The sequence below is a fragment of the Vulpes lagopus genome, chromosome 12, assembly GCF_018345385.1.
Source record: "Vulpes lagopus strain Blue_001 chromosome 12, ASM1834538v1, whole genome shotgun sequence".
Classification (NCBI taxonomy): domain Eukaryota; kingdom Metazoa; phylum Chordata; class Mammalia; order Carnivora; family Canidae; genus Vulpes; species Vulpes lagopus.
Window position 1 is genome coordinate 10,717,653 of NC_054835.1, and position 15,812 is coordinate 10,733,464.

Consider the following 15,812-nt stretch of genomic DNA (forward strand, 5'->3'; position numbering starts at 1 on the left):
CGGAACCCCCAAAGCACCCATCTGCCCCCAAGGCTCCCTGTCTGCATGGCCACAGGCATGTCCTGTCCCCACCGGTGAGGCAGCACGCAGCCACCGCCCTGGAGTCCTCCAGGCACCCCCTGCCCCACCCGCCCACCCTGGGCCTTGGGAATTCCACCACCCCGCCCTTCCCAGGGGGCCCTGTGAACCGAGTCACCGTGTCACCCTCTCTCTAGGGCTCCTGTCACTTGGCGACATTTATGACGCACCCCTGCCTCCTCTGAGGGACGTGGAAGTGCTAGAGGAGGCTGTCCCCTCTCTAAGGCCCTCATGGCCTTGGGGATCTAGAGCCTCCGGCCAAGCCAGGCAGCAGATGGGGGAGGGGAAGAGGTCCATAGGCGGCAGGTGGTGGGCTCCACCGGCCCCCTCTTGGCACCCTGGGCCTGCTCTTTCCACCTGCCTGCAGGCTGAGGCCCAAGTTCCACCGCCTATCTGACCTCTAGTCGCCACCTACCCCAGCCCCCCGCCTCAATTTCTCTCTCTTTTTTTTTTTTAAAAGATTTTACACTATTCATTTTATTTATTCATGAGAGACACAGAGAGAGGCAGAGACACAGGCAGAGGGAGGAGCAGGCTCCCTGCGGGGAGCCCGATGAGGGACTCGATCCCAGGACCCCGGGATCACACCCTGAGCTGCTGAGCCACCCAGGCGTCCTCTGCCTCATTTCTTACCTGAGCAGTGGTGACATGTCTCCCAAGTCTAAGCCTTCAGGGTGCACACTCACTACCGTGTTCACCAGGCCACGGAAGGGAGACTGAGGCTGGGGAGGTAAGTGTGGTGCCCCCGGATCTCCAGCTGGCTAAGGCCTGGCTGACTGACCCTGTGTCCTGCCCAGGCCCCCGGAAGGCCCAGGCCGGGCCTGGACACTGCTGTCACCACAAAGGCAGGAGGGTTGACTGTGATCCCCTGGCCGCCCCAGAGACCTGAATGGGCTCCTCCAAGTGGCACCGCAGCCCCGCTTCTTCAGGACACCCCAAGGGGCAGGGCAGCTGAGGACGGACCATCAGACTGGTCCCTACCCCACGGTCCTCCATGGGCAGCGGGCGGGACTGGCCCCAGCTCTCCCAGCAAACTCCGGCCATCCACACCCGAGCCAGCCCCCAGCCTCCGTGCAGCCAGCTTCTCGGCTCCAGTGTGTGCAGAGCACCGGGCCACCCAGGCTCTGGTCATGGGTGCACAGCCCTGCCGGGGCGGGGGGTGGGGAGGGTCAGGGCTGCTAGGTGACCAGGACAGCCGTGCCCGGGCCACACCGCGGAGCCGGGGATGGGGGTGCTGTCCAGCAGGTGAATGAAGGCAGTCCCTGCCCTGCAGATTCTCCCCCAGGCAGCTCTGGGGACACAACAATGTCCCATCTTCTGGGCTCCCACCCCCAGCGCCGCCCCCTGGGCTGGCCACCCCAGCCTTCTCAGGAAGGGGACCTCCAGGGCTGACCCCTAAGGGCTCCTGCCCAACCCTGTCCAGGTCCTCGCCCTGTATCCCAGCCTCTTCAGAGAAAATAAAACAGGAAGTGGTGGCTCAGGAGCATTTTTCTGGACCCAGGCCCCGGGCGGAGCACATGCAGCTTTGCTGACCCCCACCCCAGGCCCCCAGGCACCTCCACAGGGCGCGTGCACAAGCTCCACCTGGACCTTGGGATCTCAGGGGGGGGAGGTCCCCTGATCCCAGCAGGACAGGAGGGGACCCGAGGAGGCAGGGGGCCGTAGCCCAGCACCTCCAGCAGAGGGCAGTGCTGCTCCATGCCTGGGTGCCGGGTGACCAGATAAGAGTGGGGTGTCCTCCCTCTGAGCCCTGTCCCCCTCCCCACTGAGGACCCCGGGGGCTCTGTGGGCGGGAGGCTGGCCTGGACCCTCTGGGTTCTGCAGCTGGAAATACCCACTGGATGGTGGCCGTGTACCCTGGACCCCAAGGATACAAGGTCACCAGCAGCCCTGGAGTTTGGGGACAGATGGGACTGCTGGGCACTAGGGGCTGGGGCTGGGGACCTTACATGGCCCCCCTTCCCTGGAGCCCCCTGGGCTCTCCCCCGCCCCCCTGTCTGTTCCCTCCTCCCTGTGGCCCTTACGATTGCCCCGACCCCTCCCTCAGGTTCCTGTCACTCTGGGGCTGCCACCCTTGTGCCCAGCGATGGCACCAGCCCCTTTCTGTGCTGTGTGTCCAAGGCAGGGCACCGGGGCCTGTCCCCTGTGGACAACCCCCCACTTCCTGAGCATGCCCATACGTGCTTGCTGATGACAAGACCATCCCCTTCCTGTCACGGGACTCCTGGCCCCAGCACAGGAGCTGCCACACAGTGGGTGCTCAGCACATCCCATCCCAAATCCCACTGCTCCCACCCTCACCTCTTGGGTTACAACCCCTACACCCTGCTGAGCTGGCCTGTCCCCCCAATCCTGCCAGTGACCAACCCCAGCACCTCTGGGCCAGGGGACCACCCTGGGCAGGGGTTGCCATGGCAGCCAGAGGCAGCAGGAAGACCAAGGCCAGACTGCCCTGCAACATCGTGTGGGCCGGGGGTCGCCAAGGGTCTCTGCCTGACTGCTGGAAGCTCAGTGCACCCGGCGGTGCACCCATTGCGGGGTGGGGGGGTCACCAGGGCTGCACTCACCACAGGAGGTCGGCATTAGAGCCCCGCCCAGCCACACTCACTGGCCCCCAGCCCCTCCTGCACAGGCTCCTCTGTGCCCCCCCGCGGGAAGCACAGCACCCCAGCTGTGCCCCCTGCAGCCTGTGGCCTGGAGCACACGTGCAGGACCCTGGGCTTGGGCATGAGGGGCCCCCATGGAGGTCACCTGTCACCTGCCTATTCTGGCTGTGGCGGCCCCCGAAGGACTCAAGGACAGAAGGGGTCGCGTGGCTCAGCACCTCCGGGGCCCACATGGCTCCTCCGCAGATCTGCCCCCAGCCTCACGGGAGGGCCATAGCCTGAAGCCCTGTGAGGAATGCTCCTTTCCCAGTTTCCCCACTGCTGGCGGGCAGCTGTGAGAGCCTGTGCCCCAGAGAGGACACTTACACCTGTGCCTGCCCAGCCCTCCTGACACAGCCCTGCACGACTGGTCAGAAGGCCCTGCCCAGAGCGGGGTGCTGGTGTCTGCTCGGGCAGGGGCACCCCCGGGGAACTCAGCAGTAGCTGCGGTCATGTGGAGGCAGGACAAGGGGCCCAACGGGGATGCCACCTCCTGATTCCCCAGGCTGCAACCCCCTCTTTGCAAGGAAGCAGCTCCTATAGCCAGTAATACGTGCTTCCAACAGGAAAGCAGAGTGGGCCTGGCTGGGAGGGGGCCAGGGGGGCTTCCTGCGGGGGTATGGGGGCCCCCATGCCCACCCTGTCTCAGGGTGCCCGTGCTGAGTCCTGCTGGGCAAGAACAAGGCCTTGACCCAGGAAGGGCATGACCCATGAGCACAACCAGTGGCAGGTCTGACGGGGCCTAAAGCTGACAGTGAACCATGTCACTTGTCCTTCCATTCCTGGTGTCTCCATCCAGCCACGGTCCAGGGCCCCGGGAGGGACTCAGTTGTCAGCGTGCAGCCTCCTCCTCGGCCCATGCCATGAGGGGCAGCACGTGGGGGTGTGTGCCAACTTGACTTTCCGAGGCCCCGTGAGGTCCTGGCACCCCAGTGCACACATGCATGTTACACGTACATGTATGTTGTGGGCAAGTGCTGCACGGGGGCAAGCGTGTTGTGTGCAGGAGTGTGCCTGTGCACCTGTCGTGTTCACGTGCATGAGTGTGTGTGTGAGCACACCCTGGGGAGGGGCACGTGAGGGGAGCCACCAGCCTCCTGCTGTGAGGTTCACCCCACCTGGCTGGGCGCTTGCCTCTGCCCTCGGTCAGATCTGTCTGGTGTCCCTGGGGCAGGACCCCAGCCCTCAAGGCTCCCAGCTCCAGGGTGCCCAGAGCCTCCCCAGGAAGGTGCCTGCTGGAGGGTACAGCACTGTTACCAAGCCGTGGCCCAGCCCCCAGACTGCGCAGCGATGATAAGCACATATCACACAGGATGGAGCGGTGAGTGTCATCCCCTCATTATGAACAGGGCAGCTGGAAGGCCTCACTCATTTGGTGGCCCCGTGTGTGAACCGCGTGCCCATCAGGGCTTGGGCCTCCTGGGGCAGGCAGGTGGCTGCACGCCCAGTGCCCAAGGATGTGGAGGGGAGCAGGCCAAGGAAGGAGCACAGCTGTGGGGGGACCGATGCCCCAAAGCTGGGACCTCGCTGCCTGGGACTGGCCCCCCGCAAGTCGGGCAGCAGCCGAGGCGCCCTGCGCACCCTCACCGGCCCGGGGAAGCGTGCCAGCCCCGTGCGTGGCCAACTTCCAGACCCAGACAGGAAAGCCCCCAGCAGAACAAATGAGAATAGCACAACGATGTATTCTTAAACGCTCATATTTTGTTTCTCCTCTCACGTTTTTCTGTGTTTTCCTTTCCACGTTCTGACACCATTGTTCGTCTGTGCCCGGCACCCACGGCGGCGGCGTTCAGACAACAATCACGCAGGGAAGTAAGTTCACAGTCAAACAGTCTCGGGGAGGCCGGCTGGCGACAGGGGCAGAACAGAGCAAGGCTTTAAGAATCTCTCGGAAGAGGAGGAGACCCCTGGCCGCCGGGGGCCCACCCTGCCCGAGGGGAGACGTCTGCGCAGCGCAGCGGGGCATCCGCACCTTCACTGAGAAAACTCTCCTCCATCTCTAGAAGCAGAAACAAAACAAGTCCCACCCCCCCCATCATCCAAGTATACATGAGGGATAAAATTACATTTGTACAAAAATAGATTTTTTTTTTTTACCTTTCCCGATGCTTTAGACATTTTATCTCTACTCTCTGTACTCGCCACCCTCTCAAGTGTTCGCTGCGCGTCCCAGCTAAGGCATTGCTAAGGATGGGGGACTGATAAAGCTGCTTGCTCCAAAGCATCTTAAAATAGATGCACTCCTTGCCTTGAGATATTCACTCGAACCCGGATTTCACCAAAGGAGGGTCCTTATGTACTTGCTTACACGAAGCAAATGGATAGGAAAATGGGGGAAAGTCTTAATTACAAATAAAGACACAACGTTGGTAACTGCTCCGCATGTGCTGTGCGTCGACGGTGTGCAGCCCCACGCAGTTTCTCCGGACAGCACAGACATGGCAGGCCGCACACCTACATGGACGGGGAGCGGGCCATGCGCCCGAATTCCATGACGGGGACAATGTCAGCCGATTACCCAGTGGCCACGCGCTGGCCGGGCCCTGCTGGTGGCCCCCACAGACCAGGGGCTCCAGCGTGGTGTCCGCCCTGGCCGCAGGCCTGAATCCTTTAGGGGCATGGAGACATGGCAAGCCGGGGTGCATGAGGCCATCTCCGCCTGAGGCCACATGCTTCCCGGGGCTGAGGGCAGGCTGGTGTCCATCCAAGGTGCCCTATGGGCTTAGCTGGCTCCATGCGGACACGGCGTGGTCATCTTCGCTCCCCGGCTGCGGAGCCCCGGCCCCAGGTCACACACGCGCCAGAGGCACGGATGCCCGGGGCCCAGGCAGCACCTGGCCGGGCTGCGGCGGGGATGGGCAAGAGGTGGCTAACAAGCTGATGTTAGTGCTATCTTTAGAAAATTAAAGATTGTCCCACCAAAATAATAATAATAATAAAAATAATTACAAAAATCACCTTAATTGAACCACATTGGTAACACTACTATCGGTCTGGTTAAATAAACCTCCTACCTCTCTACTGAGCCATGTGCATCTCCCCACTCAGCCACCTCCTCCAACAGCACTGAATGCGTGACAAGGACAGCTGACGGATGAAAACGCAGGGCAGCCCCATGCACCCACGGCGCTGTGCCCGCGGGCCGGCCGGGCTGGGACTTCTGGCTCTCAAAGCTGTGGTCTGGGGGCCTCAGGGCTTTACGGACAAGCAGCCGGGGCCCCCGGAGCCCGTCACAGCGGAGTTCCCCAGCAGAAGCCAACCCTCCCACAGACCCAGTCCTGGGCTTTCTCCACTGCAGGTCCCCACCTTCCTAACGCCCCTGGGGAGGAGGGGGCGGGGCATGGATGATGGGGTGCGTCTGGCTGCAGAAGGCACCAGGGGTGTTTGGTGGGGGGCAGTCTATGGTGCCCACAAAGGGGGGAACCCAAGACGGAGTTCCCAAGACTGCCTGCATCACCACCTGTCACACCTAAGTCCCCAGAGGCTGCTGAGACTTTCGGAAGAGGCTGGGAGCTGGGCAGACCCTCCAGGCCCGGCCTATGCCACCTCCAGGGCAGGGGACACCTCCCCATGTTACGAGCAAGTAGGCGGCAGAGGAAGGATTTTGTGCAGTCCTTTAGAGCCTCCGCCCGGTGCCTCACCTTCAGCTTGGCTGGGGATTCTGGAAGGCAGAGGGGACACCTTCTTCCCGCCAGAGGCCTGGAGGCCTGTCCTGGCCTTGCCCCTGGGGCACCCTTGCACCAGCTGGGGAACCAGGCTCTGGGGAAGGCACCCCCCTCCCAGGGCTGCTCGTGGGGGCAGCAGGAGGGAAGCCAGGGCTACAGAGCATCCCCTCAGGGGCTGCAAAGACAGGAGCTGCCCGCATCACCCCCACCCCACCATCCCTGCTCAGCAACCCCCTCCCTCCAAGGACAAACGCTGGGTTCGTGGAGTATGAGGCATAAGATTGGAAAGGACTCAGACCAAAAGGAGGACATTACAGTGCAAAAGAAGCCAGTTCAACCTGAGAGAGCCCCTGTGCGCCCAGAGTTCAGAGCACCCTGCCCCAGAACGCAGCGCCCTGCCCGGGTCGGTGGAAATGCTACAGAAGCAGGTGCAGCGCTGGACTGGGGAGCCGTCAACCGGAGCAGGCGTTTGATGGAGGCCCGCATGCGGCTGTCACCCAGACGAGACAACAGCCGGGCTGGCTGTCCCCGAGGGCCATCTAGCTGTAGGCCCGAGGACGCTGGCACACAACAGTCCCCGATTCCAAGAGTCTCCTACACACAACAGGCAGCCAGCGAAGGGGGCCTCCCCACCAACAGCTCCAGGAAGCAGCCCCACTTGCCCCTTCCTGCTGGGCCTACGTGTCTACAAGTCCTTTGGGCCCTGCACACCCCCCATGGGCCTCCTGGCTCCCTCCAAATGTGCACAGCTGCCTGAAGACCCTCTGGGGAAAGCATCCCCGCCCTCTTATCCCTGTGGGCCTCCCAGGCCCAGCCTCTGCCCACGACAGGTCAGCATGGCCCAGGACTTCCAGGAAGGCTGGGCAGTGGGCTAGCCCTGCGGAGACGGGGGGTAGCCTGCCCTCCACACAGACTAGAACAGCAGACGGAACTGAGGGCGAGCTGTTCATGGGGTCTGGTTACCCCAGCCTGCACAGGGCTGTGCAGAGGGAGAAGCTGAAGCCACAGTAATGCGAAGAGAAAAGCGAGGTGGGGAGGTGCATGACTCCCATCCCCGCAGCCTCAAGGGGGCCCCGGAACCCTACACAGAGGTCAGCTCCTGGCCTGGTCAGCTCAGGGGCCACACTGCAAGTCATCTTTGGAAAAGGGGCTGCTCGCCCATCACTGTGAGGGAAGAGAAGCCTGCTCACCCCAGAACCCCCCTCATCTTTCTGGGGGTCGAGGGTCTTCTGTGCCCCACTCCCAAGGCTGGGCAGGGCATGCCAGCCGGGGGGTGCCCGACAAGAGGCGACGGAGGTCACTCCAAACACAGGAGGGGAGCGTGGCATGTTCCAAACACCAGCGAGGCCCGGGGGGAGCTGCCCCCGCCACCCAGGGGGGGCCTGCCAGGCCTGGCCGGGGTTCACGCCAGTTCCTGCCGCTCAGCTGTCGCCCCGGGAAAGCCACGGCCAGCTTTGTGGACGAGTAGCTCTGAAAACAGCGAGGTGGCCACACACTCAGGCTTAGCAGGCGGTGCCCCTGCATCCTAACAGGCCAGGCGGAGAAGGGTCAAGGGTGGGCTCGGCCGGGCAGAATGGCCGGCGGGTGGGTGGGTGGGTGGGTGCGAAGGACGGGCTGGGGCCTAAGTCATCTGATGGGGGGCTTCCAGCATCTCCATGAGGAAGGTGTCAATGGGCGTGTCTCCGATGAGTTTGAAGAAGAAGAGATGTTCCAGGCACTTGAGGCCGATAGAGCGCAGGGCCGGCAGGCGGAGCAGCAGCTTGGCAAACCTGTGGGAGGGCCGGCTGAAGGTGAGCCCGGGGTGTCCTTTCCTCCACCTAGTGCCCAGCAGCCCCCAGGGATAGGACCCAGGCCTGAAGCCGGAGCAGCAGAGCCCGGCCTATAAGAAACCTGAGAGGGAGGCCGAGCTCTCCAACTGCAGGGACAGCAGGCCAGGGCCTGGGGGCAGGAGCACACAGGGTGGACACGAAGACCCCGAGGGACCGGGGGCAAGACGCTGGTCAGGCTGGTGCAGGCTCAGTAGGGCTTTATGGGCAAGTTAGAGCATGTGGGCTTTCCCTGCGGGCAAAGGGAGCCACAGCAGACCTTCAGGGGAGATCACTCAGAAGACGGATCTGAGAACCAGCAATGCCTCTGGCTGCTGTGGGGAGACCATGGTGAAGCAGGTCTGTGCGGGCGCAAGCCCAGGGCCAGTGCCCACCCCTTCCCCAGAAATAGCTCTGCTGGAGCTCGGCCAGAGGCAGGAGCCCCAGGCCCTGCCCAGCCCCCCAGGGAGGAGACTGGATGGGGGTGGGCAGGGGAGGTGCCGGGGCTCGGGGAGGACGAATGCCAGGCTGGGCTGCTCTGCCCTCAAGAACAGTGCCCATCCCCGAGGGGCTGTCCAGAGCCGCCCTACACAATGGTGTGGACCCTCAAGGGGCTGTGGGGCCTCATTAATTACTCACAACGTCTGTGTTTCAGGGGAGAAGCGCTGTGGTTGCTGCCCCACAACCCACGTTTTAAAGGCAAAAACACAGCGTAGAGGCTGGACGGGGGCCAGAGAAAGCTGTTTTCTGCTGAGCTGGCGAGAAGGGCTATGGCCGGGAGCCAGGAAAAACAACCGGGCCAGCCCTCCGGCCTCCCCGGCAAGTTTCACTTTAAACCAAACCAGATGAGGGCTGAGAGGGAGCAGGGCAGCCACCGTGTGTGCAGCTGCGCGTGCGCTGGCGGGGAGGTGGTGCTGGCACCCAGGGTGGGGGGCACGCGCCCTCCCAGGAGAGGCCCTTTTGGAGGGAGGAGCTAGAATCAGGACAAGAACAGATCCCCTTCTCGCCTACCGTGCACCTGGCACCGGGCACCAGAGATGAGACCCGGCCCTTCTGGAACCCAGGCAGGTGGGAGGCAAGCTCCACATACGTTTACAAAGCACCCACTGTGTGCTGGTGTCCGTCCCTGCTGGGGGTAAGCACACCAAGGCCCTGCCTCTGGGGGTTCCCTGGAGGAGTGGAGGGAAGCCCTGGCTTCATTCCCTACTCTGTGAGGACAGAACCCGGCTGCAGGAGAGCAGGAGCGAGCGCCTCCACCCTGCCCAAGGAAGGTGTCAGAAGGGCTGGGGGCAGGCTTGCTGGGGCAGGGGTGATAACAGAGACCCTGAGGCCCCCGAGGGAGGGGCCTGGGTGGGGGGCTCACCTTCCTGGCTGCTCGGGGTACTTATGTTTGCAATACGCCTCCAGGGACGCGTAGACCTTCTCTCGCAGTGCCTCCACCTCCGCCGGGTTCGAGAGCCCCTTGGAGTCTGCAGGGGGTAGGGGCTGCAGGTCAGAGAGCTGCACAGAACACCCAGGTACTTGGGCTAGCTCCCCCTTCTCCCCACTGGGCCAGGACCAGCAGCTGCTGGGCAGGCTCAGCCCCCGAGGTCGCCCTGGGCTTGAGGCTTGGCTTGCTACTTGCTAGCCACATGACCTGCGGCCTATCCCTGGACTTCCTAACACTCAGCTTCCCTATCTGGGGTCAAGTGCATCCAGCTGCCCTCACACTCCCTGGTTACCATGGCAACCAGGCTGAAGCCTGAGCTCAGCCTGGAGGGGGCTCTGACCCTGGACAGAGATGCCTGGGAGCCCAGCCACCAAAGCTGGCAGGGCCCAGGGTGGGATCTAAGGAGCAAGAGACGCTCCAGGGCTCAACCAGGGCGGCGTCACAGGGCTTCCTGAACGGGGTGGAGTCCCCCATGCCAGGCAAAGCTTTGTGGAGTCTCCTCTGCTTCCTCATCTCCCAGGGTTTCCTGAGACCCAACGGGCCAACAGAGACAAGCCCATCTCTCTGCATACCAGCCACCACTTATTGTCAAGCTACACTCACAAGGCCCTTAATCTGCCCCAGCCAAGTGTGGTCCACCCTGAAGGCACAGGGGGCATAGGCTGGAGCCCACACCCACTCACTGCTGCTGTCTGATGCCGCCGAGCCCCACAGTGGCTCTGCTGTGGGACGGGCCTGCTGTCAGGTCACCTCTGAGCCGCAGACAGGGGCGGCAGGGTGGGGGGCTCCCGCCAGCACTGCCTGGCAGCCTGACATCCCAGCAGGCACACTGGGGTCCAACGCGAATGCCACAGGTGGCCTGGGTACCTTGAGACTGTGCCAGGCTCCTCCACAGCTCAGCATCCCCAGACCGGGGGGTCTTGGCCCTAGCCATGCCCTCCAGCAGCCCTACACCCATGCCTCAGTGACCCAGAGCCAGCACTGAAGCCACACACAACTCCACCAGGGGCCTCCCCCAGGCAGGGCCAGGATGTGTGGCCCCACCTCCCATGCTGGCAGGATCACGACGAGGGGCAAAATATGAAGGACACAGTGCCCCCAGAATGGGCTCATCCCTATAGTAGCCAGATCCCTCTGTGATGGAGCTAAGGGAGGGCCGGAGGTCAGGACCCTTGGCGCCATCCCGTCTACCCCATGGGCTGGCCCGCTCCCCCACTGCTCCCCGGAAGCCTGCGGCAGCCTCAAAGGATACTGGCCCTCTGCACCCCCACCCACTCCCGGCCAACCGTCTGGGCTCCAGAGCTTGGCCACCACAAGTTCATGAAGACGCTGCCTCCTCTGGAGCCCAGGATTCTAGCACCAAGCGGTGCCACACTTAGGACACAGCGCCCAGAAGGCTCGGCCCGAGGCCCGGCCAAAGCATGAAACCAGCACGGCTCTCGATCCACACCCCCGCCCCCCACCCCCCGCTGCTTGTAGTGGCTGCCGTGCGTCCCACTCCTGGGAGCCACAAGAAGAAGGCGGCATGGCTAGTCTGTAGCACGAGTGGGCTCTTGGGCCCAAGGCCGGACGGCAGGCCATGCCAGGAAAGCTATACCCGGGTTGAAGAGGACAATGGCACGCAGGCAGCCCAGCTCCGACTTGTCCATCTGCATGTCCCGCATCTTGGACACGAGCTCTGTCAGCACCCTGCAGAGGAAGCGGGCAAACACCACAGCCTGAGTCAGACCGTGCCCCTCACGAGGGCACCCCACCCCAGAAAGACCCCCAGGACGGGCTCGGGAGGCTGGGTGGGGACCAGGGAGCAGCTGGAGGACAGGCCCCACCTCCCGGGATGCTGCCCGGCCCAGGCCCGGGGCTCCCCTCCCGCTCTGTCAGAGGGCGGGACTCTGACCCAAGCCTGACTGGCCTGCCCCATGGGGTCCTAAATCCCCAGCCTGAGCTCCCCAACCCCATCAGCCCAGTCTCTGGTCCCCCAAACTCGATGGCTGTGCCCAGGAAGTGCTAAGTGGTCAGTGAGGCTGGACCACAGGGAAACAGAGGACAGTGGCCTGGGGAGGGTCTGGACGGTCACCCCAAGGAGCCAGAGTCCCCAAGGGTCTGCAGGCTGGAGAGGGACACGGTCCCCTGGAGACCGAAGACAGGATGGGAGGGGACGGGCGCTCAGATGTCCACTGCTCTGTGGCCAGGGGATGCCCTGAGGCAGGGGTCACAAGTTCCACACACTCGAAGGGCAAGGAGCTGGTTCCCTGTGCCGCTGCTCCTTGGGTAGAAGCCCAAGCCTCTGTCCCTGTTACTGCCCTAGCAGCTGGGAGTGTGGCAGGGCTGCGTTTCTAAAACAAAGTATATCCCAGCACTGCACTCTCTAAAAGAGGCCTCTGGGGGCACTGAAGTGCCATCCTCCCAGCAGCCTTTGGTGGCTCCTCATTCAAGGCCCTGAGAAGTACTGCACAAAGACACACCACCTATCCCCTGCAAAACCAGTGCTTGCCAGTGTATGTGGCCACAACCCCTACTTGCACTTGGCACATCCCAGCGGGTTCCAGGGCTTCCTTCTTGGTTCTACCAGAACTGCCCGCAGGGCAGCACAGTTCCTGCATTCACTTTCCTGTGGGTGATTCCCAGGAGGGTCTGTGCACCCTTGACCCCAGGCTCTTCTGCTCGGGGGTTCCCTGGGAGCCCTGCCACCACCTTCCTGCCCCCATGGCCCACAGTGTGTCCCTCCCGGCCCTTCCTCCTCCAGCGGGCTGAGTGGCTGGGGAGCAGCTAGAATGGAGACATGCGGCCGCCCCCTTGCCCAGTGCTGCCCCTCTGCTGGGGAGCCAGGGGACGCAGGGGTGCAGGGAGGCACGCGCCCACCTGCGGTCAGGGAGGAGGAGCAGTGGCACACATGCAGCCGAGGGCTTGCGGCTCCAAAGACCCAGGGTCACTGCTGGACTGCACCTGCTGTATAACCTCCGCCCAAGGAGCACGGCACGTCTTCCCACGTACGGGATACAGGATGTTAAAGAAAGGAGCCAGGAGGAAATGAACCCTCACATTACGCTGGGGTCATCAAGTCCCCCGGTGAATGGACGTGTAAAAGCTTGAACTTGGGTCCTTGTATGCCAATTTCCATGTCCACATCCACACCCTCCACGAACCTGGCCCGGGGCACCCACCTGTCGAAGATGGCGCCCACCCCCGCGCTGTGGGCACTGTTCCGGTGGACGTGCAGTCCGGTGGCCAGAAGGATCCCATCCTTCACGGCGATGGACCGGTGGGAGAAGGAGGCGATGAGCAGCTCATTCCAGCCTGGGGGGGGAGGGGAGGGTGCACGGTCACGTGGCTGTGTCCCTCCCCATGATGGGTCGGCCACTCGGCCCTCCATGGGCCGCACCAGCACAGAACACCTCACTGCAGGTGCTGCGGACCCCGAGATTCTGAGCCACATGCCAACTAGGGCAACAAGTTCCCTAAGAAGTCCTGCATGGAGCATCTCCTCTGGCTCTGTTCAACCCAGGTGCTCCCAAGCCCATGTGCCCAGGAAGTCTCTTCCCACAAGTGCCGGACACTCTTGCCATGGAGGACAGAGGGCCTCTCTGTGGAACACCACGGGGCAGCTGCTGCCAACCTGGTCCCAGCAGCAAACTCTCAGACTCCCATGTACTACGGGGGGCACTGCAAAAAATAAATTCTTAAACTGACATAAGGTGTGGTAAAGCCTCAGGCGAACCGGACAGTATTTTCATGAGGTCCCGGCACAGACAACTGGGTGGGTGTCAAGGGTTACGAGAAAGTATGGAAGCAAAACTTGAAATAGAAATTATTTCTGCGCTGGGCTCTCAATGAGTCCTGTGGACAGGGAAGCCCCAAGCCGCTTCCACAGGTGCAGCACTGACACAGCCACACTCCCCAGGCTCTGTGACTCATGGCCCCACACAGCCTGTCACACATCATCCTGACTACAATCCTACAGGCCCAGGGCAGGGTAGGGGTTACCCTGTCACATGGTGAGTAAGGGCGAGGACCCAGGCCTCTGCCACCCCTACCACCTCCCCTGATGGCTCTGGGTGTGGGGATTTAGCCCCAGCTAGAGGGAAAGCTCTTCCAGAAGGCACGCCCTGCCCCAGGTCCCCTAGGCCCCCAGGCCCCCAAGCCCCCAGGCCCCCAGGCATCTAGGCCCCCTAAGCCCCCAGGACCCCAAGCCCATAGGCACCTAAGCCCACAGGCCCCCAGGCCCCCAAGCCCACAGGCCCCCCAGGCCCCCAGGCCTCCAGGACCCCCAAGCCCACAGGCCCCCAGGCCCCCAAGCCCCTAGGCCCCCAGGCCTCCCAGGTCCCCAGGCCCCCAAGCCCCTAGGCCCCCAGGCCCCCAAGCCCATAGGCACCCAAGCCCACAGGCTCCCCAGGCCCCGAGGCCCACAGCCCGGGGACAAGAGTTCTGCTGGGGCAGAGCTGGCCCCAAGTGCATTTTCCCCCCACTGCGGATCACTCTGGAGTCACTCTGTCTCCCTGCCATCCATCCTCCACGGGCCTGCCCAGCCTCCTCCTACCTCTGGGCCGGCTCCCACTGCCCCAAGCACACGCGGGCTGCCCTGGGACGCTCCCGCAGCGCCCAGCACTGGCCTGGCATACAGCTGGTGTCGTGCAGCCTTCCGCCGGTGGTGCACTTGGCAGCACCCAGCTCGTGCAGGTGGCCCAGCGGGGCAGGAGGCTGGCTCGGTGGGGGGTGCTCCCTGCCGGCCCCCACTGGAGGCCCAGCACCAGCACACCTGGCTCACCTGTCCCTCCTGCCCCACTGCCAGGACGTGCACTGAGGACCCTGGTCTCAGCAAAAACGGGTCTCCACTTGGTACACCTGTCACGCATCAGGAACTGGGCCAACCTGGACCCCTGGCTCTGACCCACCTGGCCAGCACTGCATCCCCCACTGGGAGGAGGAGCTGCGGCCTCGGTGCGGGGCGAAGACAGAACACAAACCGTCCAGGGCAGCCCCTGTTGGGCACGCTGCCCCCATCCTCTCCAGAGGGCCCCAGAGAGCCCTTTACCCCTCAAAGGGCACTAAGAGAGCCAAAACCAAATACCTCCTTATGGGGGGCAGTCAAGGCCAGGGCAGGAGCCCCCCCACAGCCGGAGAAAGGAGTGTCCCAGGGCCCAGCCCACCTGTGGGTCCTCAGTGCCCTGCCCTCTCCCTCCCATACCTTCCCAGCCCCCCCCAGCCCAGCCCTTACCTGCCCTGAGCAGGATGACCTGGTCGTCCAGGGGCAGCTCAGAGAAATGCGGGATCCGCTTGGCCCACTCGACCAGAGTGAAGAGCTGCTTGTCCGCAGCCTGGCAGATGTTGGTGACGGGGTCGTTGGGCTGAGTTGGAGGAGAGGCACGCAGTGAGCGCCCAGCCCAGAAGACAACCTAGGTCGGGCCGCCCCACCACCACGTGCTGCACCTGCCCTGGGCTGAACGACAGCCCCAGGGACCATGTCCTAACCTCCAGAGCCTGCACGTGTGCCCCTGTACATGTGCCCCTATAGGCTTCCCTCTGCAGGCACAATCAAGTGAGGGGTTTAGGTGGGAGAACTCTGGACAACAGCTGGGCCCGGTGTCATCACAGGGTCTCTGTCGGAGGGAGGCCGGGGTCAGAGACAGAACATGCAAGCAGGAGAGAAGCTGCTGGCTTGAGGCTGGAGGAGGCCCGAGCCAAGGATGCAGCACCCCCAGGGATGGGAAGGGCAAGGGGGCGTCCTCCCCAGTAGGAACCAGCCCTGCCGACACCACAACTCTAGTCCACAACACTGATTGTGGACTTCAGACTTCTGCGACCAGAAGAGACTAAATGTGTGGTTTGAAGCCCTCAGCATGGGGCCAAGTGACCCAGTTGGCACAGCTGGGGAAACAGGTGCTGGCGTGGGTGCTGAGCTGGGGTGGGACTCCAAGGTGGTGGGCAGTGTGGGCCCCTCCGGGCCACTTCTTCCTACCAGAGCAAGACGACACACAGACGGGGGCATCAGAGGCTCTTCCAGAAAGTTCTAGCCAGAGGGGATTCTACCCTCATCGTCACATTGTCACAAGTGAGGAAACCCTGGCAGGATCAGTGGCCTGGGCAGGGTGGACCCCTCTCCCCAGCTCCTGGCTGGCGGCCCCTCTGGGTCCTGAGCAAGGGGGAGCGTGACGCCCACACACAGTGGCCAAGGCATCCCTGCAGGAGTGAAGGT

At 63.4% G+C, this 15,812-nt stretch overlaps 1 protein-coding gene across 3 annotated transcripts in view; it reads right to left on the bottom strand.

Annotated features, from left to right (window-relative positions):
• Positions 1-4,404: 4,404 nt before the first annotated feature.
• Positions 4,405-15,812, bottom strand: part of RXRA (retinoid X receptor alpha) — a 93,725-nt gene continuing 82,317 nt past the window's right edge. For all 3 annotated transcript variants that reach the window (XM_041723985.1, XM_041723984.1, XM_041723986.1), the window contains exons 6-10: positions 14,835-14,964; positions 12,784-12,916; positions 11,220-11,311; positions 9,557-9,662; positions 4,405-8,157 (exon numbers count right to left, since the gene is read on the bottom strand). In XM_041723985.1, the coding sequence (XP_041579919.1) occupies positions 8,010-8,157; positions 9,557-9,662; positions 11,220-11,311; positions 12,784-12,916; positions 14,835-14,964 (609 nt within the window). In that variant the 3' untranslated portion in view covers positions 4,405-8,009. The remainder of the gene's footprint in view (positions 8,158-9,556; positions 9,663-11,219; positions 11,312-12,783; positions 12,917-14,834; positions 14,965-15,812) is intronic.